At 40.3% G+C, this 26,852-nt stretch overlaps 1 protein-coding gene across 2 annotated transcripts in view; it reads left to right on the top strand.

Moving 5' to 3' along the window:
• ALCAM (activated leukocyte cell adhesion molecule) overlaps window positions 1–26,852 on the top strand; it is a 248,981-nt gene that overhangs the window by 163,797 nt on the left and 58,332 nt on the right. For both annotated transcript variants that reach the window (XM_054974224.1, XM_054974225.1), the window contains exons 4-6: window positions 2,727–2,791; window positions 10,873–10,960; window positions 11,598–11,780. In XM_054974224.1, coding sequence (XP_054830199.1) covers window positions 2,727–2,791; window positions 10,873–10,960; window positions 11,598–11,780 — 336 coding nt within the window. The remainder of the gene's footprint in view (window positions 1–2,726; window positions 2,792–10,872; window positions 10,961–11,597; window positions 11,781–26,852) is intronic.

Here is a 26,852-nt window from a genome sequence, read left to right as displayed (position 1 = left end):
TTCTTGAGCTTCCATATATTGCTCATTCAGTAGATATGCCTCTGTAAAGAGGTTAGTCTTCCACATGATCCAAGGTACACTTTTAATATAACAGCTCAATGCCAACCATGCTTGCTCAGAAATAAGTCTTGATAATTTCAGTGGGGCGTGCTTTCAAGTAATTGTGCTTTAGGAATGCAGCCAAAGAGTATATTAAGTAGCTGCTGATTCTCCATTACATGGCCTCATCAGCCTTACCTCTTTTAACCCTGTATAGGTAAGGTTGTCCAGCAGGATTCATGAGCCATTTACAAATGCAGGCTCCACTGTGGCCATTTCCAGAAATGATGCTGAAGTCAGTTTTTGTATTTCCTATGTTTGGAAATTGAAGTAATACCTACATTGAAGTAACATATATTTGAGTGGTAATATCACTGATGTGACAAGGAGCAGTGAGGAAATGGCAAAAAAATGGAAAAAAAATAAAAGGATAATGATATTTTAATGCTTTTTTGCAGTTATACACATATTATTCTCATATATCTAAATCCAAACTTTGTATCACTATGCAGATTTTTTTTTAAAAAATTGCACAATTGTACAGATAGGAAAGTTTTAATCTGAAAACTGTTTTTAAAAGTATGGGGAGGGTAAACTCACACAAGTAACAAGTGATGTCTGCACACACACACACACACACACACACATATATATATATTAAATACCTAGCAGATCTAGTGACCCAGGACATAATGGGAGAGTTTAAAAACAGCCAGAATAAAAAATGGCTGGATAGCTCTTTCATTGTATTGGGAAGTGGGGAGAAAATGGAGCAATTACACATGCTGAGGAAAAAGTTAAAAATTTGGGATTTTGAGGGGTTGGGGAGAGATTACACACCATAATTTTACAGGTTGAGGGTAAAATGAGAAATTGGTGTGAGTATTGGGGAGAAAGGAACGGCAAAACAAGAAAAACAGGTACTAGTTAGGTGAATGGAATTTTCCTTTCCTCACAAATTGTTTTTATAGCAGATTAATGATACCCCTACTATAACTAGAACACCTTATCAAAGTAAGCTTTAACCCATTGACTTTAATAAGATTAGACCAGATTAATACTCTGGTCCTGATCCCATAGATGTGTATAGTTGTGATGATGAAAACAGTGGATTTTACTGATGTAGCTATAGCAACATCATATGTGGAACAAACTTGTCCTTCTGGGCCATTGCAGTCCTATTAATAGCTACAACTTAAGTTTGTGCATCTAGAGCTGGCTTTGGGTAGCTATTAGTAGCTATAACTACTAATAAAATACAATAAAATGACTACTAATAAAATACAATAAAATAACTACTAATAAAATACAAGCCTACTAATATCCTGATGATGCTGAAAGATTTCCAGTGTTTTGCTAGTCGTATTACCCCAAGATTTTCTAAATAAAAACTTGCATGCAAATAGGGTTCACAACTCAGGGTTGGGAAATTCCTGGAGGTTTGGGTGTGGAGCCTGAGGAGGGTAGACATAGTACCATAGAGTTAACCCTCCAAAGCAACCATTTCCTCGAGGGGAACTGATTTCTGTTATGGAGATCATTTGTAATTCTGATAGACCTCCAATTTTTTTTAAAAAAAAAAATCATTGTACTGATGTATGCCTTATATTGCCTCCACGTGCAATCTATACTTCATGTGCATATACATATAGAATACATTTAACAATCCATACATCCGATACAAACTTGTTTTCCCCCTTTTCTCCCCACCCCCACAGGAGGAACGACCATAAGAATCATCTGCTTTATATCTTTAACCATGAGCACACTCTTTGGAGTTTCGTTAATATAATTTGGTTGGTCTCTCCTCCTCTTACCCATCTTATATATCTAGACCATTTCTTCCTTATCACTAACGTCTTATTTTCCCATGTCTTATCCTGTTTTAGTATCAATAAAACGTCTGATTGGATCCATTCATATAAATACCAATTCCATCTTTCCAAAGTCCATTTAGAGGCATCTTTCCATCCATACGCTATTACAGCATGGGCGGCTACAATCATGGCTTTTAACAATTCTGATAGACCTCCATTTCCCACTTGGAGGTTGATAACTCTACATGCAATACATGTATTCTTAACATGAGCAATAGCTTTTTCCACAGATGTACCACATAACATGACTCCTTCAGTTCTTTTCTTCCCCAGCCGTTCCAGCTAGTATTCATGATGTATAAGTCACTTTTTTTACATGCCACAATTATGTTGCATTGCTGATCCAATAACCTTGCACCAGCATTTTATCATTGCAGTGCCTTGTCACAACTCCTTGAGAAATATCTATTGAAGTCTTTCCAATGCATGGAATCACAGCAAAATAGACATATGTTATAATGGATTCCTTTGAGGGGATTATCTTATCTCATAAAGATGATTTTAGTAGCAAATCATGTCATTTATAAGGCAACCTAACTTTTATTACAGTGATGAAAATTCATATAACAATGCTTTGTCTCTAGAAAATTAGAACAATTATGCTTTCTTCAGCACTATATCAGATTCCAGGTGTATTTAAATTTCTGCAATTTATACCCTATTGCATTGTTATTGTATATTCAAGCTATTGATTGTATTCGCTCACACTGTATATCTGCCTTGAGTTTCATTGAGGAAAATGGACTATAAATAACATAAATAAATAAAGATATTTTCCTCTCTTAATATTTTTCCTGTATTTCAATGCAGAACAGCCATCACCACCTACATTCGTAAATAAAGCAGAATTTCTGGAAACAGAACAGCTAAAAATGGTAAGTGAGCATTATCACTGTATATTCTACTGAAAGTTTATTGATTTCTTTTGCAGTTTTTCATCTGAATCTGGTGTAATAGAACTTGTTGATGGGTATGTGAAAGGGTGTAGAACAAATTCTACTATTAAGTGCACTGAAATCCAAAGTGCATGTAATTGTTTAGTTTAGCCTTAAAATGGATCTACAGGGGCAGATGCTGAATGGGGCTGTTGCATCAGGAAGGGGGCAGTAATTGTTTTAAACTGTGCTTTTATCCAGTCAAAACAAGTCCCACCCAGTTGCCTGAGAAATGCCGCCTTTTCCCCTAACAGAACTCACAGGAACTAGTAAATTGCATGGGACAGTATATAGACCAGGAAATAGTACAAAGAGCGGGAAAGGCCCCCATTCCTGCACTGTGACTTTAATCCATATCACACCCCACACTTCAGGAAGTTGCTTTTTAAGTCTAAACTATATATCATGTGGATACAGACACTGATCCCATCATAATATATAGTTTGGTATTTTATCAACTTAGTGCTGTTTGCTTTGGCATTATTTACTTTATTTTATTCATTTATTTATGTTATTTATATTCTGCCTTTCTCACTGAGACTGAAGGCGGAGTACGTAGTGTGGGATTAGTACAATTAGTGGCAAGGACAAAGGCAGGCATGTCCATACAGTGTCAAGAACATTTCCTTAAGCAATGTTGTAGGGAAAATGAATAGAGTTTCAAGAACAATTCCATAAACAATGTCATGGGGTAAAAGAATATAAGTTTACAAAGATATAGTATTGGTAAGGATCCAGTATGGGGTTGAGGAATTACTAAAACAGAACATAGTAAATTCTAGGACTTACATTGAATAACATAAAGCACAGGTAGGATATAGGAGTACATATTTAAAGCAACAGGTAATATATAAGGCAACATAATGGGCCGTCGTCACACCGGCATCTCTTCCGTTAAATTTACAGCATATAGCGTCCTACCTGTTATTGGCACAGTAACGTTTCTTTGGGTCACCTAACGGCTCTTCGCGCCACCAGCTGTCCACACCGAAGCACTCTGTTCTGTTCTCTCTAACTGCGCAGAAGCAGCTCCTCCCACCCCCTTTTTTTTATTATTCTGGCATTTAATTCCGCTATAACGGAATAACAGCATATAAACATTCCGTTAGAGCAAAACATTACGACCCTTTTGTTTTTCCAACTTTGAAATTATATAAATAGCCCTTTGCCCGCAGAAAACTCCCTGTCCGACGTGATCCCCATCGCTGAAGACTCTGCCATTGCGATTGAGTCATTTTTACTTCAGCAGAAAGTTTGCATTGTGTTATGTCGTTATGGCGTTATAAGGACATAACAAAATAAAAAAAGGGGGAGTTGCAGGAAGAAATGGATTCTGGGATTGAAGGGAGGGCATAGGACGTTGCAAGGCGAAATACATCGATGTGAGGCATTCACACTGAGGCACAAAATATCGCAACTATCAAGCAAAAAACAGCAATGAGGAAATCGCATCAGTGTTGGAATAAGGTGGGTGTTTGCCGGGAAATAGCGCCATTTTAGCGCTAAAAAAAAGCCCGTGTGACGACAGCCATGGTGAAATCTATGGTTTCTAACTCTTTAGTGAAACATCGGGGATCCCTTTCCTACAATACTAGATCTTGTTTAAGGGTCTTGGGGAGAGTCTTTCTTGTTCATGATATACAAAGACCTTTAGCTGAAAGACAGTGTGTGTTGTGGTTAGAGTGTCAGACTAGGATCTGGGAGACCCAGGTTCAAATCCCCACTACACCATGAAAGCTTGCTGGGTGGCTTTGGTCCGTTGTATATATGTATGTAATGGAACAGTCCGCTTCTCCCCTAATGTCTGTGTGATTTAGTTTGGTCCTATTGGATGGAGCTCTTGTTTCAGTTTCCAGTGTCTCCTTGTAAATAAACAGTTGATGTTTTGAGCCAGCTTGTCTCTGCTGAATGTACCTGAGAACATGTGCCTGAGTGAATACTCTAACTTGGGAACCCGCAGCCAAAGGGGGTCAGAAATTGGCCTGTATCTCCTTTGGTTCTCCAGCATTAAATAGGAAGGTTCCAGATTGCTTCTCTTGTAAATCAATGGAGCAATTCAAGCCTCCATCAGACTTACCCTTTGTGGGGAATTTAGGGGAGAACTGGAGGAGATGGGAACAAAAATTGAAACTGTACCTTGAAGTCACCAAGGCTGATAAAGAGTCTGAGGATTACAAAATTGCAATCTTGCTTTACTGCATAGGATACAAAGCCCTTGAAGTTTACAATAATTTGCAAGGTATGTTTGCAGTTTGTGACAGCAAGACTCTGGCAGAGGTTTAAACAGCTTTCCAAGCCTACTGTGAACCCATAAAGTATCCTGTGTTTGAGAGATACCAGTTCTGCCTATCACAATATAATGAGGCTGCTGGGATAGATGATTTTGTCACCAAGCATAGACAAAAAGCACAGTATTGTGAGTTTGGTACTTCTCAGGATCTCATGTTAAGGGGCAAGATTGTATTTAGTATAAGGGATAGAAAATGTCTGAAGAAGTTCCAAGTAAAGCCTCATCTCACCCTCCAGCAGGCAATTGATATATGCAGAGCAAAGGCTCCAACAAGTGCCCAGGCCAGACCTATGTCTGCGGAAACAACATTGCATGCTGTGGAGAAAAGTAAAACTGTTCCAGCTCCTTACAACAAGCATGCAAGCCTCCAGCCAGCCTCCCAACACAAATGCTTGCCCCAGCTAAACTGCAGATTTGCAACAAATGTGGGAACACACACAAACCTAGACAGTGTCCAGCCTTTGGAGTTATTTGTTACAAATGCTCAAGGAATGATCATTTTACTAAAGTGCAGAATGAAAGAAGAGCATGCAGAGTTAGAAAAGGGTGTGAAAATGCTATTCATGAGCTCTGTGTGTACTGATCATTCTAAGTCATGGCACAGCATAGAAACAATAGCAGGTCTCCCAGTCTCTTTTAAGCTGGACTGTGGAGCTGAAGCAAACATCATCTCTGCTACAGTGGCTAAAGCTTTGATTGGAAAATGCACCTTATGCAAACACCAGTCACGCCCATTGCTTTTGAAGATGCCCACATAAAACCATTAGGGGCAATTGTGGCTCATTGCATAGCAGGTCCCAGTAAAGCACAGCTGACCTTTTATGGGATTGACAATGAGGATCCTTCTTTGCTTGGAAGAGATGCCTGCATCAGTCTGGATCTCCTCAGGCAAGTCCACCTGTTACCCCATATAGTTCCTGCTCCAAGAGATGATCCCCTTAGACACGGCTTGGATGTTTTTGAAAGCATGGTCAATTTCCTGGTACTCACCACATCTTTCTGGACCCAACAATCCCTCTGGTTGTCCATGGGTGTAGAAAGATCCCCCTGCTCCATTTTGAATAATTTGAAAGACACAGTTCACCAACTGGAAGAACAAGGTGTCATTATAAAGCCCGCTCCTTGTGATCACACACACAAAAAATGGTTCACTATGTATTTGTCTTGATCCACATGATCTTAATAAGGCAGTGTTGAGGCAATTTCTCTATTCCCACTGTGGAAGATGTCAGGAAAAAAATTGCTGGGAAGAAGCTGCTTAACATCCTAGATGAAAAGAATGGCTATCGGCAGGTAAGACTGGACAAAGAATTAGTGGAAGTATATGCCTTTAACACCCCATAGGGAAGATCTCACTTTAACAGACTGCTTTGGTATACAGTCAGCAAGTGAAGTATTTCAGCAGAAAAATTATGAATGTTTTGGTGATGTCCCAAGTGTCCATATTATTGCAGATCACATGATCATCACAGCAGCAGACAAAGAGGAACACAACACCATTTTAAAGCATGTCCTTCAGAGAGCATGACAAAAGGGTGTGAAGTTCAACAAGGATAAGATACAGTTCCTGATAGAAGAGGTCAAGTATATAGGCCAACTGTTCTCCAAAAAATGGCATCCAGCCAGATGACGACAAAGTGGAAGCTATCAACAAAATGCTGTCATCTGAGGCCAAGAAAGGCCTTAAGAGACTCTTAGGACTATACAATACCTGGCCCAATATATACCAAATGAATCAAGTCTGACTGCCCCTCTACGAATCCTCTTGTAGAAATGATGCACTGTGGCAATGGGGGCCTGAACAGCAGGAAGCCTTAAACAGTTTCAAACAAGCCATCATAACTGTTCCAGTATTCTAGTACTTTTATCCAAGAGAACAATTGCCATGACTAAATTCCACCAGTACGGGTTTGGTGCCCAAGTGATAGTCCAGTCAGACCACAAACCCCTGTAAGCAATTTTTGCCAAGCGTATTGGAAAGATTCCAGCACAACTACAAAAGGTGCTGTTACAGCTCCAAAAATATTACATTCGTATTGCTTACACAAAGGGCAAAGACATGCTGGTGGCTGATGCCCTTTCCAGAGCTATGATGCTCCTTCTACCCTCAACATCTGATCCCATTTATGAGGACAAAGTAATTTATAGTATGATGCATACAGCAATCCTTAGTGATTCCTTGCTAAAGCAGCTGCAAGACTACACAAGGGCGGACAAGGAATTACAGGCTCTTCAAGGATGACCACATCATCGAAAGCAAGTCAAACCAGATCTTACACCTTATTGGTGGCTTCTTAGGGATTAAATCAGGATTGAAAATAACTTACTTATGATTGGCCCTAAAATATTGATTCCCCAAGGTACATGGTCTTACATGGTGGCCCTGCTTCACTTTTCCCATCAAGACATGCAGAGGCATGGGCTCATCAAATCATGTGCTAGCCTAACATGAATGCTACATAGAGCAATGGGTTGAACATTGCGCACCATGTCAGGAATTCCCGCCTAGCAACTGCAGGGAGCCAGTGATTTCCCACGAGATCCCAGAATTGCCCTGGTTCAAGTTGGCAACTGACATTTTTTACCTCAATGGCCAGTTCTACCTTGTAGTTGTTGACTGTTATTTCAAATACCCTGAGGTTCTGCTACCTGACAAGATGTGGTTGTGGTCAAGATGAAAGCATTGTTTGCTTTCACCATAGAGTTCTTAAAGAGCTCATTTGCGACCATGTCCCATTTGCAAGTTCAGGGATAAAAAATTTGCATTAGAGTGGCATATCTCTGTTACTCACTCCAGTTCTGTCTATCCCCAATCCAATGATCAGGCTGAATGCATGGTTCAAACCATCAAACACATATTCAAGTAAGCTTTATTAGATGGGTCCAATCTTCATTTGACATTACTCAACTTGAGAAACATACCTGTTTCAGTTCTAGAGTATGCCTCTGCACAGCTCCTCATCGGAAGGTTTTTATGCAGCATTCTACCAGCTACATCAGCAGCTTTAACACCCAGACTGCTGTCAGCAGTTCCACAGAAGTTGAAGGCCCTTCAATGTTGACAAAAGGTCTGCTATGACAAATGGGCCGTATCCCTTCCACCCCTGAAAGAGGGGGAGTGTGTGCAGATGCAGACACGTACATGATGGGTACCACCATCAGTTACAGGAAAGAGGGCTGAATCACGCTCTTATACTGTTTAAATACCAAATGGAAATGTGTATAGGAGGAACAGGAGATATTTGAAAAAAGATTGTTCCTCTGCACCTCCAGAATCTGCTGCTTTTCCTGATGATACCATCACAGAACAAGTCTTGGCTGATGTTCTAGACCTGCTGGAGAAGAGGATCATAGGACTCAGATGTGTTATCAGCACCTGTTGACTCCCCCCCCACCCCCGGCTGAAGGTGTATGACCAAAGAGCAGGAAGGTGGTCAGGTTGCCTGCTAGATTTAAGGACTGTGATGGGTTAGCGGTAAAGGCGAACCCCAATGGTGAGTCAAGTGCTAGTAACCTCTGACTCCACATTTTCATGGTATTTTGGTTGTACTTACCACACCAAAGTAAACAAAGGGGATGCGGTATATTTATTGTATATATGTATGCAGGGCTTTTTTTCCCAGCCAGAACGCAGCAGAACTGTGTTCCAGCACCTCTTGAAAATACCCACGTGATGTATTTGGCCGTTTCGGCCAATTAGGGCCTGTTTTGGCCCAAAATGGCCTAAACAGGCCCGAAACAACCAGGATTGGGCTGCTGCCGGGTGGGAGAAGGTTCCCCTGCCTGGCAGCAGCCTGTTTTGGGCCTGATTCAGGCTGTTTTGGCCCAAAATGGGCCCAAAACGGAGAGGATCAGGCCACTGCTGGGTGGAGGAGGGTTCCCCTATATGGCAGCAGCCAATTTCAGGCCAATTTGGGCCCGATCCTGGTCATTTTGAGCCCATTTCTGCCATTTTGGGCCAGTTTTGGCCTCATTCAGGCCCAAAACGGCCAGGATTGGGCCACTGCCAGGCGGGTGATGGTTCCCCCATCTGGCAGCAGCCCATTCCAGTCTGATTCGTGCCCAATTCGGGCCGTTTCGGGCCTGTTTTGGCCATTTGGGGCCAGTTTTGGCCCAATTTGGGCCCGAAATGGCCAGGATCAGGGTGCTGCCAGGTGAGACAGGGTTTCCAAGTGTGGAAGTAGCCCATTCCAGGTCGTTTCAGGCCCGATCCGGTCCATTTCATGGCCATTTCAACCATTTTAGGCCCGTTTCAGCCCAAATCGCCCCCAAAACGGCCAGGATCGGGCCTTTTCTGGGAGGGGGAGCGTTCCTATGTCATAATCCTATTCCAGGCCTATTCAATTCAGATCCGGGGCCATTTCAGGCCTGTTTCGGCCCTGAAACAGCCAGGATCAGGCTGCTGCCAGGGGGAGAGGGTTCCCCCACCTGGCAGCCATCCGTGGCAGTATGATTCGGGTTTGATTCAACACAAATTTGGCTCAAAACGGCCATTATTGGGTTGCTGGTGGGTAGGGGAGTGCTCTCCGGCGCAGCAGCTGCGTGTCCAGGGCAATTTGGCCCAAATCAAGCCCCCTGTGGAGTATGTGAGCGTTCCCAGTGTGTCCGTGGCCTGCATGATGACATCACTTTCCAGAAGTGACGTCATCATGTGGTCCCATGAGTGCCTGCTTTGCATGTGCGCATATGGTACCCAGTGAGTTCCGCCACTTCTTTTCCCAGTAAAAAAGCCTTGTATGTATGTAATGGAACAGTCTGCTTCTCCCCTAATATCTGTGTGATTTAGCTTGGCCCTATTGGGTGGAGCTTTTGTTTCAGTTTCTAGTGTTGTATGTTAGCAGAAATTGTTGGTTACTGGAGTTGTCTCCTTGTAAATAAACCGCTGATGTTTTGAGTCAGCTTGTCTCTGCTGAATGGACCTGAGGATGAGTACTCTAACCTGAGAACCCACTGCCAAAGGTGGACATTGCAAGTCACATACTTCCCAAGTAATCTACCTTACAGAGTTGCTGCAAGGATAAATTGGAGGAGAGGAAAACGATGTAACCCACTTTGAGTCCCAGTTGGGATATAAAGGAAGTAAACTGGAGATTTTAAGGCCTAATTTTTGACCTTATATATAAAAAACAATTATCTACTATCTTCTTGTTTCATAGTAACTATTGTGTTGAGATTTGACTGTTGCTCCAGATCTGGGGAGACCCTGTTTATTATGAAACACAATAGGTACTTTGGGCCAGTCATTCTCTGTCAGCCCAACCTTCCGCACAGGGTTGTTGTGATGGCAAAATAGAGGAGGAAAGAAACATGTAATCTCTTTGGGGAAGGGTAGAATAAAAATACATACTGCGTAAATTTATAAAACATGTAGCAACTTGGCCCTTAATATTTTACTGTTATGGTTTTAATAGGCACACCTGTACTACTTGGTATATTTATTTTGTTTATAGTGCAGGATTTTTAAAAACTAAGAGTATAGTAAAAGTCTCATTTATTTATTTGAACTGAGAAATAGTAATTCCTACTGCTGCTCTAAATCCAGTGTTTTCCAAAGGCAGATGTAATTTTGAACCTTTGTTCTTCATTACTTCCACCCTCACTTCTGATTCAGCGCTTTAGTACTAAACAAGTTAGGGTCGACACACACACAGTATCTCTTAGATATGTCAGACTCGGCAGTTATAAATGTGAATACAACTGAACAAGCAATGTATTTCTTTCGTTTTTCCAGCTGGGGGAATGTATTTCAAAAGAAGGTTATCCAGAGGGAAACCTTACGTGGTACAGAAATGAAAAGGTTTTGCAGCCTGTTGAAGGAGGTGAGTTTCAGATACGATGCATGGGTTCTGCTGAGGTGTGTATTTATTAATCTGTTCCAGTTAATTCAGTTGGGTAATTTTAATAGCTTGTTAGTGTTCATAATATCTGCAGCTTATTTGTTTTAAACAATACTGTACTTGGTATAGTAAAAGAATTGGCCAGAACTTGTTACTGTTTTGTTTCAGGCCCGTATGTGAAGAAGGGAGTTTTTACTCTCAAGAGCTTATACCCTGAAAATCTTGTTGGTGCCACCAGACCCATACTGCTGTTTTACTGTTTTGTAAAACACATTTTTATAGTAACTTAAGTAATGAAATTCAAAATAGTAATTTAAAAAAATGTATAGTTAGTTTAAAGAGTCTTATTGTGATAGCAGTCTCATATGAATATTTCTGCTCCCAGTGGTGGCCTAACAGCTACCCAATTCCTAAAATTTCCTTTGACACACAGGAAATGCATATCTCTTTCTTTGTGCTACATATATTACAAACTGGCCATTGTGTTATTTATTTTAATGTATAGTTAGACCCCCACAAGAACAGACACATCCCATATTTGCAAATAACAACTTGCATAAAAATATACAATAAGCATTTGCACATGACAATAATAACCATGCATTTTTTCCCTCAAAAGTTGTAGTCATAAATGAACAAACAAATGTTGATAAAGCAAGTGGACTCTATACTGTGATATCTTCTCTGGAATATATGCCAACAAAAGAAGATACAAATGCATATTTCACCTGTACAATAACATATCCAGGACCAAAAAGACAAGAAACAATACGGTCAGAATCTAGAGTCTTCAATATTCACTGTAAGTTCATTAATACTTTGTCTATTCAACGTTAAAAGCTTAGTATTCCAGGATCCTGTTATTATTCAAACAATGGAAGAGTTGTGGTCCCTAGACAGAGGATTTAAGTGGCTCAATGACTGAGCATCTGCTTGGCCTACAGAAGGTTCAAGGTTTAATCCGTAGCACCTCCAGTTAAAAGGGCCAAGTAGAAGGTGGTAGACCTCTGCCTGAGATCCTGGAGAGTATCTGCCGGTTAGAGCAGACAGTACTGACTTGGATGGACCAGTGGTTTGATTCAGCATAAGGCAGCCAAGTGTTCATGTATGTTTACTGATGACATGTCACAGATCAGGGATAAATATGAGTGATTAGCAGATGAGATTATTATAGCTATTTAGGGAAGACTTGAGAATAGAAATGACATGTTAATTGTTTTATGTAAATTGATCAGCATGAAAGAAGGTATAAGCATAGGTGAAAATGGACAGAAGTGCTGATAATAAACCTTTGTGGAATAAAAATGCTTTTAAATATAAGGAGTTAAAAGTATCAGCAAATAGAGTTTTTTTGTGATCATCCAGTAAAGAAACTAGGCCCTCTACAAGCATTCAGCAATAAATACACAATTGGCACTAAATTGATATTCTGGATCAGTTGCATCCGAATTTCCATGTCCGCTGCACTTTCAAGTGCTATGTATATTGTGATTCTAGGAGTGCTTGGTGCAGTCAGGTAGATGATATTAATAATGAGGAATGTGTTACCCTCCTCCTCTGCCTACATCAGTTCAATTGTTTTTTTAATTTTTTTTTAGAAATTAACTACTTTTACGGTATTATTGTAGAAAGAGCTTTCAGGCAGCCTTTTAAAATTTGAAAATGAAATTCTGATGAACACTGGCAATATGATTATGCTGTATATTTTCCCCCTTTCTGTCATAGTCCTAATCTATACTAGTATTTCAGTGGTTTGTAGCACTTTATCCAGGATTCATAAAAGCCAAAACTAGTTCCCAAAGGCACAGCTAGTACTATTGCAATGAACATGCATACATTCAGATGTGACTATTACAAACACCTATTGACTTGAAACCACAATAAAAAAATACTCCTCTCATACGAGGATCTATATAATATGACATTTATGATATCAAAGCACAGATCCCTTCCCCTTTTAAGGTACCCTAAGGAATGATATTAATTAGACAGAAGATGCGTTCTTAGTGAGTTTCGTTACTCCCTTGATTTTTATGGTACATTGCTGTTAGAAATTACCTTCAGAATTAACAGTCTCTTTTACTCAGTCACACACGCACACATCTGTATACACATATTTACATACACCCATAGAAGAGTAAATTTGTATTGTCCTCGAGTGCTGGTTCAGGGCTTGTGCCATGATAGCTTTGAAGAGAAAATTGCTCCTATTATTTTTCCAGAATTGGTCATTTGTAAACAGCTTTAATAATGGGTGATACAGAGAAGTTTTAGCAGAGATGCAATAAAAGAATACTAGCAAGTAGAATTCTGCAATAGTCTGTGTATTTGCAAGAGCAACAACAAGGCTTTTAATAGTACATGTCCATTGAGTTTAAAGAAAGGTATTAGGTTTGCACTGGTATGGAAGGAAGATTGAGTCTTGAAGGTATTGAAATCGTAGCAGAGTATGGAACAGCAACTCTGACATGAGAGAAGATGAAAAGAAATCAATGATGAGCTTTAAGAATTAAAGTTTGTGTATTTGTTCTTATAAATGCACAGTTGCTTTGAAAGTAATGATGGAAACCTTAATCTGAAAATGTAAAATGTAACTGGCTGGGTTTAGAGATGCTGAGATGTGAGATGTACCAAATTATAAATTGTAAGAGTACATTTTTTTTAAAGTACAAAAGTATCATTTATTCTAACTTCTGTTCTGTAATGCTGTAGAGTTTATCATGTTATGAGTTCTTAATAACTTCAGGCTCACTTGAGCACTCCAATAATTTCGTTCATGGTACAACACACAGAACTCATTAAGCAACCGTGACAAGCTAGGAAACAGAAGTAGCTCAATGACATGCCTAGAAAGTTTATGAAGCATGTTGAAGAAAGGAGAACAAAATGTTCTGAAGTCTGTGTTTGAAGCACAGGAAACAAGAAGATGTAAAGGGGAAAGGGATCAGTAAAAACTGTCAGAGAAAAAATATTTGTTTATGTGCTTTAAATGGGATTAACTGCTGTTTTCAAGACCATTGATTCGTCCTTTAACAAGTCAGCTGTATATATATTTGTTAGAGCCATAAACTTACATTATTTTTCATAGCTCCAGAATTTGCTAGTGAAAGCAGAGGGCACTGGCATCAGTAAAATGGTACACGTTGTATGAAAAAAAAGGCTGCTGGTGTTTCAGTATGTAATAGAAGCTCTTCATAATTCAAAATGAAGATTTCAAAACGTTTTAAAATGTTGAAGCATTAGTTTAAATGGTAGTTGGTTCCAATGATAAGCAAAACTAATGGTTTACTAATTCTTCCCTGCAACATTGCCTGCAAGAAGCATTTGGCAACAACCAAAGTTGAAACAACATAGCTCCTGCCTTATACAAGAACAACTCTGGAAGCCATTTAGCTCTTCCCTGGAAGTTTTATCCATTAACAGTGGCATTATTTGCAAGACTGCAGGAATAGATTTGCCACAGCACTTAAAATTATGAGGAGTAATAGTTCATTTATTATGTATTATTTCCATACTCAAAACAGTGTTTTATTACAAGTAACTTGCCAAAGGCAGACGTTTTCAACACTTGCACCAAAATTATTGAACTCCTTCAGAGAAGGTCACTGTGTCCTCTTTTTGTTATCCTTAAGAAACCAGCAAGAGGTTGTCTTAGTCCAGCTGTAATGGACTGCACTTAACAGCAAGTTTCCAAAGCGCAGCAAAATCAGAGAGCTAGGAAAGGAAGAATAAACTGTTTCCTAGAATGGAGAGCTTGAGTGACAGGCTGCTTCCTCTTCTCTGATTGGTCAGTTAGAACAACTCTGAAGGCAGTCAGTTGGCTTCTGACAGGATTTTGGAGTCAGTGAATCTGGCAAGAAAACTCAGACAGGTTCACCTTTAGATTGAAGGGAGAAGGCTCATTTGCTTTACCTGTAGTATCACTATCCTGAGGAAGAATTCTATTTAAGAATTCAAAGTCTAAGTGTCAGCATAATCTGAAGTATGCTTTACACAGACAACAGAGATCTGGGAGTGTGTTTTCGTGAGAGTGATTGAGTAGTGGCTTGAGACTCTCTTTCAAGCCAAAATGAAAAGGATTATATCTTCTGAGGAGAATAAGATTAATTCCTTCCCAGTTTCTAAAGAAGTAGTGGCTATGAGCAGCTCTGGGTCTGTTGTGAAGGGAAAACAGTTTTAGACTAACTCCAAGATATCTGAACTATCATAGAAAACTTTCTGAAGAAACATTATTGCTGCACCTAAATTACTAAGTAAAACAACTCTCACTGTTAAGAAACAAGAATATATGAAAATAAGCTTCAAACAAACTCCCTGTTGGATACACACCTTAACATGGTGATGGGGTTTGAGTGTGTCAATGAAGCTGAGAGCAACACCATGAGGAGCACAAGGTTGGTCAAGAGTCTAAATTCCTGGAAGAGTAACTCAAGGCGGAATGGTCAAAGCTGAGACACCAGACCAAGATGAATCTACCCCCTTCAGGAATCAGTGGTCATATTAGTAGTGGAAAGTGACACTGGTGGAGGATCTTTCACAGAAAACAGCAGTGTCACACCAACTAACCCTAGTTAGTACAGCAAAGCAGAAAAAGGCAGTGGTAAACTACTTCTGCTAATCTCTTACCTTGAACACCCTATGATGAGACAATCCAAAATGAAAAAAGATATAGTGCTGGAAGACAGGACTTCCAGGTCAGATGGCACTCAGTTGGCTACTGGAGAAGAGCCAAGGACAAGTAAGAATAGCATTATTCTTAAAGATGGGACTGGATTAAAGCCAAAAGGATTTCCAGTTCCAGTCATGAATAGATGCAAAAGGAATGCCCAAAGCTTCATGACATACATAATAGGAAAATGGAAAGTGAGAAGTATGAAGCCAGGTAAGCTAGAAATTGTAAAACAAGAAATGGAACATTTAAACATTGCAGTCACTCACATTTTCAGTCAGAAAACCATGCAGCATTTTACTGTAGAAATGAACTCAAAAGAAACGGTGTTGTCCTAATAGTGAGTCAAGATATAGCACAAGCAGCCAAGAGCTACAACTCAAAGTCTGTCCGAGTAATATCAATCAGGCTTCAGGGAAAGTCTGTTAATATAACCATCATTCAAGTTTACACTCCAACTACTGATTATGAGGAGGAAGAAATGGAAACTTTTACGCAGGTGTCCAAGAAGAAATTGATCGTACACCTAAACAAGATATGCTAATAATTATAGGTGACTGGAATACAAACAGTAGGAGATAAAGCAGAATCAAACACAGTTGGAAAATTTGGGCTAGGATCACGAAATGAAGCAGGAGAGCAATTCATAGAATTTTGTGAAGCCAACAAACTGTTCATTGCTAATACATGCTTCAGGCAACCAAAAAGATGACCTGTATACGTGGAAATCACTGGGTGACCAATACAGGAACCAAATAGATTACATATTGGAAGCAGAAGATGGAGAAGCTCTATTCTCTCAGCTAAAACAAGACCAGGAGCTGATTGCAATACAGATCATGAGTTGCTAATATCAAAAATTAGAATAAAGCTGAAGAGAAACACTAAAAGAATAATAGTGCCAAAATACAACCTAAGTGATATTTCGGAAGAATTTAAAGAATAGATTTGCAATGCTAAGTTTAATTGATCATTAGCCAGAAGAACTATGGGCTAAAATCAGAGATATTATCAAGGAAGAATGTGCAAAGACTATTCTTGTAGCCAAAAGAAAAGAGAAGCCAAAATGGATCACTGAGGAAACTGTTAAAATTGCTAAAGATAGACGAGAAGCAAAAGGTGACAGAAATAGGATCAAAATTCTAAATAATTTATTCTAATAATCAAGCAAAGAAAGAGAAGACAACAACCAAAAAGGAAGAACAAGAGATCTGTTCCAGAAGATCCGAGAAATCAAAGGGAAATTCAAGCCCCAGCTTGGGATGCTGAAAAATCAACACAGAAATACAGTATCTGATCAGGACAAAATAAAGGAAAGATGGAAACAATACACCATACAAAAGAGATTGAACAATGATCGATACTTTCAATGAAGAATCTTTTGATGAAGAAACAGAAATCCTAGAAAGTGAAGTAAAAGCTGCACTCAAAGCAATTGAGAGAAACAAAGCACCTGGAGTAGATGGAATACCTATAGAGCTATTTCAAACTACAAAAATGAAGTCCATCAGAATCTTAACAAGAATTTGTCAACAAATATGGAAAACAAAACAATGGCCCCCAGAGTCAGCGCTGTGGTTAGCCAGCGCCATGGAGGCCTGCTCTACCCATCCTCCTGGCCTGCAGGCCAGTTGAGGTGGCATGGAGCATGCGGTGGCCTCCAGAGCCCGTCCTCCTGGTCTGCAAGTGGTGAGTATATCTTCCCTCCCCCCCCCCCGTGTATTTTGCTGGCTTTGTCTGTGTGGAGCTGCTCTAATCTGTCTTGAAAAGCATAGAAAGACACTGTTCTTGAATGTTACTGTGACATCCTCCCCAGATGTGGACTGTGCGCTGGAATTTTTTATTTAAAAATCTGTGCTTTGCTGGCTTTGTTGTCTGTGGATCTGCTCCAGTGATGTCAAGGGGTGTGGCATATGCTAATGAGTTATGCTAATGAATTCCTGCAACTCTTTTTCTACTAAAGGACTCCTGGCGCAACCTATACTCTGAACAAGAGGCTACTGTCGGGACAAAATAGGGAAAAACAGAATGGTTTCCAATTGTACCCCCAGTCGGAAGTAAGAGACAGACACAGGCTTGGATGAAAGGGCCGTTTATTAAATGACCATAACAATAACGCACGGCAAGGGCTAACTAAGCGGTACAGGTCAAGCCCTGGGGTCAGCACCTGACCACCGCCTTGCCTGTCTGGGCGAGCCCCCAATGCCCCGGGTGTAGGCCATCCCCTGAATGGCTGCTACCCGGCCAGCTAGGCCCTGGGATCCCACTCAAGCACCTGTTGCGCCCCAGCCGCCAAGCATGAGGTGAGGTCTTGTTCCCAGGGATCCCCTCAGGCGTCTGCCCTCCCTGACGGTAGCCGCCCAAGCATACCGCCCTAACAGCAGACCCTGTTCCCCAACCTTGGGGAATGCCACAGGGGGTCACCAGCCCGCACCCTATTTCCAAAAGCTCCTGCCACTACACTAACTGGCTGCACCCAACAATACTCATACCACCGCCATTAGTGCAAGGTAGGCGAAAAAACTCCCCTTCCTCAAAGCCAATCAGGGAAGGAAGGAAAAAATTCCTACCTGGCTCCGGAAACAGCAGCCGGCTATTCCTGCACTAAACACAGGGTGAGGTGGGTGGGCCGAGCGCTCCAGAAAACTGACACTGGGAAGGGGCAGAACGCGCGCAAGAGCGCCAAGCCCCGCCCCTTCCCAGAAACCCGGATGAAGAGGGAGGGAGTCTGCCTCCTCTCCGTCCAGGGCTCCAATTGTCGGCTCCCAGCTTAAGCGGCGAGCCGCGGCTGGGAGAGCCGAATTGGCAAAGGTGTCAGACAAGAATGCATATTATCTCCCTGTCTGTTCAACCTCTATACAGAGTATATCATAAGGAAAGCTGGGTTAGATCTAGAAGAGGGTGGAGTAAAAATTAGTGGAAGAACATTAACAATTTGAGATATGCTGATGATACCACATTACTGGCAGAAAATAGTGAAGACTTGAAATGACTATTGTTGAAGGTTAAAGGAGAAAGCACCAGAGCAGGGTTACAGCTGAACATCAAGAAGACAAAAGTAATGACTACTGGGGAATTACACAATTTTAAAGTTGGCAATGAGGAAATTGAAATTGTTCAAGATTTTCTATTCCTTGGTTCAATCATCAACAAAAGGGAGACTGCAATCAAGAAATCAGAAGAAGATTGAGACTTGGAAGAAGATAATCCAAACTATGGTATTCCCCATTACTATGTATGGATGTGAAAGTTGGACAATGAAGAAAGCTGACAGGAAGAAAATGAATTCATTTGAAATGTGGTGCTGGGGGAGAGTTTTGCGGATACCATGGACAGCCAAAAGTACAAATAAGTGGGTACTAGACCAAATCAAGCCTGAATCCTCCCTAGAAGCTAAAATGACAAAGCTGCGGCTTACTTTGGTCACATCATGAAAAGACAAGATTCTCTGGAAAAGTCAATAATGATAGGAAAAGTGGAAGGAAATAGGAAAAGAGGAAGACCTAAAACAAGATGGCTTGACTCAATAAAAGAAGACATGTCCTCCAGTTTGCAGGATCTGAGCAAATCTGATAATGATAGGACGTTTTGACGGTGTTTCGTTCATAGGGTCACCATAGGTTGGAGATGACTTGATGGCACATAATACACAAGCTTCAATGATATTATTTTGCCTGTTAAAAGAGGTGTATTCTTAATACCAACCAAATTTTACCTCTGTATTTCCATCCCCTGACTACTCTTGCTCAATCCCGGTCTGTTAAATAAAGTTATTTCTTTTTGAATGTTATGCAGACTCTAGTGCCATTTCCAACAAAAAGGAAGAGGGCCCCTGCTTTTCCCCATCAAGTTCCAGGTCTGGGCTAAAAGCCAAAATTATATCTTCATGTCAGGGTGAAACAGACAGACTTTCACAACTACAAATATTAACACGCTGCTTGGGGCTACTCAGTCAAAGCAAGAAAACTGAGGAACAAAAACCTTAAAACAGTCAGTGAAGCCACCACCTTACTCGAGATTGAATGGGACTTGGGAGGATCTCTATTCTAACCCCCATCAAGAAAAATAAAGTTTGAGGGTCCTCAGGAAAAGTTGAATAATTGAAAACCAGCCCTGCGAGGTGGGACACTCCAGCACTAACTAGGAGGAGACAATCTGTTATAAGTGCCAGGAAGAGGGACACATACAAGCACGTTGTCCAAAAGCAGAAAAAGGAAAACCCCAAAACCCAGCCAAAACGTTTAAAGTCATAAAATGGGTCAAAACTGTCACAGATCAACCAACAGTCCCTGAGCCAAAAATGGTAGCACCAACATATAAACTAGCCAGAGTGCTGTAAATATGGGATGTGCAAGAAGATATAAACAGAGACTATCTGGAAGCTGTAGACGTAAATGATGGGGAAGTCATAGGCTGGAGAGATACAGGAGCCAAAGTCACTTTAGTATAACCCCATTTAGTAAGGAAAGATCAGTACTTACCTGCAAATTCATACAAGATCAAACGAATAAAGTGGCCCAGAATTTTAAGTGGATTTGGCAGAAATCCCTATTAGATACAAAAGCTTTCAAGGGAAATGGATCATAAGACTATGGAAGGACTTGGATGTTCTAATTTTATTGGGAAATGACCTGGCCTCACAAATAAAAACTGTAATATAATTACCAGAAGTAGGCCTCAGACTTCAGAGCCACAGACGTTACCAGTTGAACAGCAGATGCTAACAGATGAACCCAATGCTAGTGATGCTGATACCTGGCTGCAAGGGAATCCAGCTGTAGAATTTCTTGCCAGACAGAGGGGAGATGAACTTGAGGCCAAAAGCAGAAACAGCTACACAGGAAGTAACTGTAGAAAACAGTAAAATGACAGTAAAATTAGAGTAACTTCTTTTTGAGCTAATTATTTGTTAATGCATATATTTAGTACCTTAAATTTTATGGTAAATATACTGGCTAAGTGCTGTAATAAAGAATACTAGTACATTCATTTACATAGTAGTTTTTTACATAATTATATTATCAACTTAATTCCAATTTTTTTATTATATTAAGAAAATTAAATCAAGGATAAATTGGCAATTTCCACTGATTCCCCCTGCTGCAGCAGACACCCTTCCTATTGTCATTCCTTTGAGTCCCCCAGCAGCACTATCCCTCTGGGTCTCCTATCCCAGAGGAGCAGCATTTCATGGAAATCAGTTAGCTGTATTGGGAAAGGGAAGGCAGTAAGTTTCACACAGCAGGGAAAGTGGTATCCAATCCTTCACCTTAGACCACTGATAAAGAATAGCATTTGTGCTCATGGAATGTGCCTTCCGATGACAAACAGATGATTGGCAAGAATTTGGGGGCAGGGTAATGCTTTCCTTATTCATACTTCCAGAAATAAAAGGTAGGTTGCTAATTGAAATAACAGAAGCCAAATTTGGTGTCATTCATAGGCCTTTGGACTGGGACCATAACCAACACTTGCAGCATCATAGCAATTAGGGGTGGGGGGGTCAGATATGAAGATTCCATTAAGTCTGGAGTAGACAATCTATACACAGGTTTAAATATGTGGTTTGCCCTCACTAGGTTTATTTAATATTTTAGGTAGGCTTTTAGGTAAGTTACTATACTGATATTAAAGATTTAAAAAATATATATAATCATCAGTTACCTAGTGACTCTAGAAATTTTAAATTAAAAGAAAACCAAGCTGTGAAATTTAGGTTAAATAAACAGTATTACTATAAACAATGTTATTTAGTGATCGTTTTTGGAATTGTAAATTCAGATCAGATATACTTCAAAAATTCTTCTGGTATTTGGCTTTTATATATTTTTATTTTGGCTGCAATGTGTACACAATTTCAGATTGTACCTTCAATTACACAGAATGGGGCTCTTTTCTGGGAAAAGAGGTGGTGGAACTCAGTGGGTTGCCACCATAGGGGGCAACTCCCGGTGGGAGGTGGTGCCCCTGGTACCAGAAGCACGCATGCGCAAAGCATGTGAGCGCGCCACGGACCGCGCAATAATGTCACTTCTGGGAAGTGACATCATCATGCAGGGCACAGCCACCCCCCCCTTGGAGCGCTCCCACAAGGGGGGGAGTTTAAATTGCCCTCCTCGCCCCTGGTGATCTAACCCCCCCTTACTCCAGCTGAGTGGCACCAGTCAGCTAGAGCAAGGGGGTTTAAAGTTTAAATCACCCTGGGTGTGGCGCCGAGGGCAATCTAAACTCCCTCCCTTGTTCCAACTGACTGGCACCAGTCAGCTGAAGCAAGGGGGGAGTTTTTAAAAGTTTAAATCACCCTCCATGCTGCTGGAGTGGCACGGAGAGTGATCTAAACTTCCCTCTGTCTGGAGATCAGGGGGCGGGGCCACGGCCACGTGACCATTTTCAAGAGGTGCCAGAATGCTGTTCCACACAGTTCCGGTTGAAAAAAATCCCTGACTCAGAATGTTCTGTTTGCAAAGATTTTGCATTGAAATGTCTGTTTTGCCAGGTACGAACTAGCTAGTGCGTGTATCTATGGATTCAATTAATCAGTCTGTTTCTATAATTAAACCTTTAAAATGTACTGTAATATTAATCATAACGGAGAACTTAAGTGCTGTTAAGAGCTTAACTACAGCACATATCTTTTCAGAATACTGCACATATCTTTACAGAATACTTCTGCAAGACTGAATTCTAATATTTTCATTCCTTAGAGTTTATATTAGTGCAAGAATTACTGGCTACTACTTTCATGAGCATGATTGTCCTATTTAGTTTCTGCAAAGTTATCAGTATTCTGAATGGGAAAGAAATAATATGCATTAGACAAGGCACATTATCTTATCTTTTTTTAAAAGGATACTCAAAGTGGAATATAGCTTATAGTGGAACTCTATTCAACCTCACAGAAGAATATCACATTTACCATTTAGGCAACTGTTGTAAGGGTGCTATTTAAATCTACTAAATTTCTCTTTCTGTATGGCACTGCAGTAATCAGCAGACAGAAGTGCCTTGCCTTAGTTCCAATTTCACTTTTCTTTTCAGCGACACTTGGGTAACAGTATTCGTTCAATGATATAATGGTATATTTTGTGCACTGCACTCAAATTAGTGGCAATCCATTCAATGAAATCATACATCCTGTTGTTTTAGTGGAAATAATTATGGCAGTTACTATGCCAGTTACAGATATTTTGCTAAACAACTGCAATATTTCTTGGTAGTATATTTCCCCCACTTTCCCCCTCATGCTCTGCCCCAATCTCTAACCCTTCTATCACTCACCTTTCTTTTCCCCTACCTTCCCAACACAAGCTTTTACCACACTCCTCTGCCAACTCCTCCTCCCTTTTAAAACTTGTAACAGGTGTGCAGGTACAGAGCAAATGAGCAAAGGCAACCAACATCGAAACAAGAGATCTAGTATTCCTATCTAGCAAAGAGTTGGGCCAAAATCCAATAGGAGAAATTCTGGGCAGTATGACAACGAAAGATCCACCACGTTGGATATCTCTTTGTGAACCAGTCTCCAAAATTCCTGAATGAGATGGCATTCCCACCACATATGTAGGGTCATGCCTTCCTGCTTACAAGATCTGCAGCATAGAGGGATCAATGACCTCTTCATCCGATTCAATTTATGTGGCGTTAAATACCAATTGGACAACAGCTTGTAAAATTGGAATTTAATATTGCAACAACTAGATTTATTGGAAGGGGAGTTCCGTATCTGTTTCCAATCAGATTCTGAGAAAACCCGTTTTAAAGAATCAGACCAATTTTTTTGGTATGGCAGAGGGTCTTTATGTGTCACCCTTAATAATAATTTGTAGAGGGTTGAAATCATACCGTTTTCCATCATTCCCACTCCAAATCATTTCCTCAAAAGGAATTAGGGGCCAAAGCAAATCCTTGGATCTGATCAGCTTGATGAACAGACGATTCAGCTGAAGATATCTAAACCAAGATATCCTAATTCTGAATCTTTCTTCCACTATAGATTTATCCAGAATTAATCCAATTATTAATCATCAATAACTCAGAGTCTTTCTATTCCCTAAACTCACTTAAATATTTTCCTGGGGGAAACCAATCATGGTTAATGAAAGGTGTTAAGGGACAAATACCCAGAGCTCAGATTTTCCTATATTTATCCCAGGTTTTCACCATGTTGTCTTATAGGGAATTGGAGGAAATCATAACTGGCCTGTTTTTAGCTGAGGACCAGATGGTTATTGGTAAGGAAAGTGGTGAAGAAAAGAATCTACAAAGATCCAGGCTTCCATTGGATTCAGTTTTAAATCCTGAATCAATAGAGCCAAAGAAGAGGCAGCATGATATAAAGACAGGTCTGGGACATTCAGACTACCTAAACTTGAGGGCCAACGTAACATCTGAAACCCAACTCTGGGTTTGTGACCAGAACAAATAAACTCATTGAGAGCCCTTTGCCAAAGCTGTATTTTTCTTGGAAGTGTTTTAACTGAGAGGGATCGGAACAAAAACATAAACTTAGGGAGAATGAAAGATTTAACCAGGGAGATCCTATCAAACCATGAGTAATTTTGGTTTTTTACGTTTCGAAAAAAGGATCAGCACAGATTTGAAAAGTTCATCAAAATTTACCCGAACAACATCATTCAAGAGTACGGGGATATAAACTCCTAGATATCTCATCTTCTTAGTAACTCATTTGAATGTAAATCGTGTTCATAATCTAGCTACTGAACTAGGGGTCAAATTAATGGGAAACAGCTCTGAATTCGATTGATTAACTGTTAAACCTGAAATTGAACTAAACAAGTGTAGGGTTGGCGAGACTGATTCTAAAGAATCAACTGGTAGAGAAGTAAAAATTAAAATATTGTCGGTGTAGAGTGAAACCTTATGTTCATAGTCCCCCACTTTAATACCATGGATCTGAGGATTTTGCTTAAGGGCTTCTGCCAGCGGCTCCACAGCAAGTGCAAAAAGGAGAGAAGAAAGCAGACAACCCTGATGGGTACCTCTATTTATATTAAATAAACCAGATTCCAGATTGTAAGCCTTAACTTGGGCTTGAGTGGATGAATGAAGAGCTTGCAGGGTACAGAGAAACCTAGGGCCAAATCTCATGTGATGAAAAAGGGGAAAAAATAGGACTTTTCTATAGAATCGAAAGCTTTGGCCATATCGAGACTCAGTACAACTGCCTCTAATTGTTGAGTATTACAAAAATTTATAATATTCATCGTCCTCCTAACATTGTCCATTAGATTTCTATTGAGTATAAAACCCGTTTGATCTGGTTTAATTAACTTCTCAACAATGTTCTTTAAATGATTGGCCAGTACAGAGGTAAAGATTTTATAATCTGTATTTAACAATGCTATTGGGCAGTTTGATGCTGGATCAAAGGCATCTTTACCTTCCTTTGGAATGGAAACAATAGAAGTTGTTCTTCATGAGGGAGGAACATCCCCATTCTGAAGGGTCTCATTACATACATTGGTCAAAGGGACTAATAAACAGGCAGAAAATGCTTTATAAAATTCGGCCCTGAAGCTGTCAGTTCTGGGGACTGAATTGGCCTTCAAATTTTTAATAGAATCTAAGATTTCCTGTGGGCTTATGGGATTGTCCATAAGGCTTCCATCCAAGTCGGATAAAGTGGAGAAGAAAGTACTAGAGGGGAAAAAATCCTCAATCGCTTGTTCCTTGGGCCTCGAGGATGAATATAATTTTGCATAGTACTCTGCAAAGATATTCGCTATCTCCCTGGAGGATTTTTTTTAAACTTTCTTAGAGTCTAACAAGCCCTGAATATGACAGGATTTCATCTCCTTTTTGGCTCTCCAAGCCAAAAGCTTTAACAACTTCGGAGAGCAGGCCCAGTATTTCTGTTTTGTAAAAATTAGTTGTTTTTGAACCCATTGTGAATCAAAGATATCAAGCAATTTGCATTCAGCTAATAATTTTTGATATGTTTCCCCCCCTTTTAATTTGTGTTCCTGTTTGTCACACTTCCGGTGGGGTGAGCCACCTTATGCTGCCACCAGTGTGGGATTTAGGGTCCCTTGGGAAGGCCCAGAGTACCCTCCCAACCCTTCTGACCTCCATAGCTTGGCCAATAAACTGGCGTGAGGACCCAGCAGAGTAACAACAAACAAAAGAGTTTATTTATAAGGAGGTCAGTTAATAACAAACAAACAAACAAGGTGCGTTAGCAACAATAGATAGGTGAAAGTAAAAAAAACAAAAGGCCGTAGCGCAACTGAACTCCCTATCACTCTGTCTGCCAGGCCTGTCTTCTCACCCTACCTGGATGAGGGCCTCTCCCCCTAGCAGAAACCTCCTCTGGCCTGCTCCCTGGGAGAAAGAACACAGGCTTTTTTCCTCCCCGACTTATATAGCACCAGCCCCCTGTGTTCTGATTGGCCAAAAAGGGTGCCAAACTGGCCCAGAGGCTCCTGGAAATCAAAGGCAGGCCTACTCCCACTGCTAACAGGCTTCTGAGGCCTTGCTAGGCCTTCCCAGCACAGCCAGATCATGACACTGTTCTAACTCAGTTATGTTAGCAATAGTTTGTTCTACAATTTTTGTTCTTTTTTTTTTTTAAGTGGGATGCCATTGATATCAGCCTCTCTCGAATAGTTGCCTTCATCATATCCCAATAAATAGTATCTGAAATATCTGCAGTCTTCTTTGATTCGAAGTAAAATTACAATTCATGGTCAATCTGGTCCCTAAGATCTTGTCTGTTCAAAAACATTGTATTAAATAACCATGACTTATCTGAAAGGCTTTCCTCCCCCCAATACATAGAACTGTGAATCTAGAAGTGGTCCGTAAGCAACTTTGGACCCAAGTTGGCTGATTTCAACCCTGATAAAAGACCCTGGGATACTAAAAGATAATTGATCCAAGTATGCACATCGTGACAGGCTGAATAGTAAGAATATTCCTTAGCCCCTGGTTACAAATATTGCCAGGAATTTTAAAAGCTGGTATTTTTCAAGGAGATTCCTATATTTAACTGAAGGTCTGGTTAATGGGCCTTTGTGCTTTCTAGAGCTAGTTGTATCCATTTGGGGGGTCTAAAACTAAATTGAAATCCCCTCCCAGAATCAATTCCCCCTCTTGAAAGATTTGCAATTTTTCAAATATAAGTTCTAAAAAGTCAGCTTGGGCTAAATTAGGTACGTAAATTGTGGCCAAAGTCAATTTTTTGTC

The sequence above is a fragment of the Eublepharis macularius genome, chromosome 3 (genome assembly GCF_028583425.1).
Source record: "Eublepharis macularius isolate TG4126 chromosome 3, MPM_Emac_v1.0, whole genome shotgun sequence".
NCBI classification, from domain to species: Eukaryota; Metazoa; Chordata; class Lepidosauria; order Squamata; family Eublepharidae; genus Eublepharis; species Eublepharis macularius.
The sequence above is the reverse complement of the archived record's forward strand: the minus strand, read 5'-3'. Positions and strand labels throughout refer to the sequence as shown.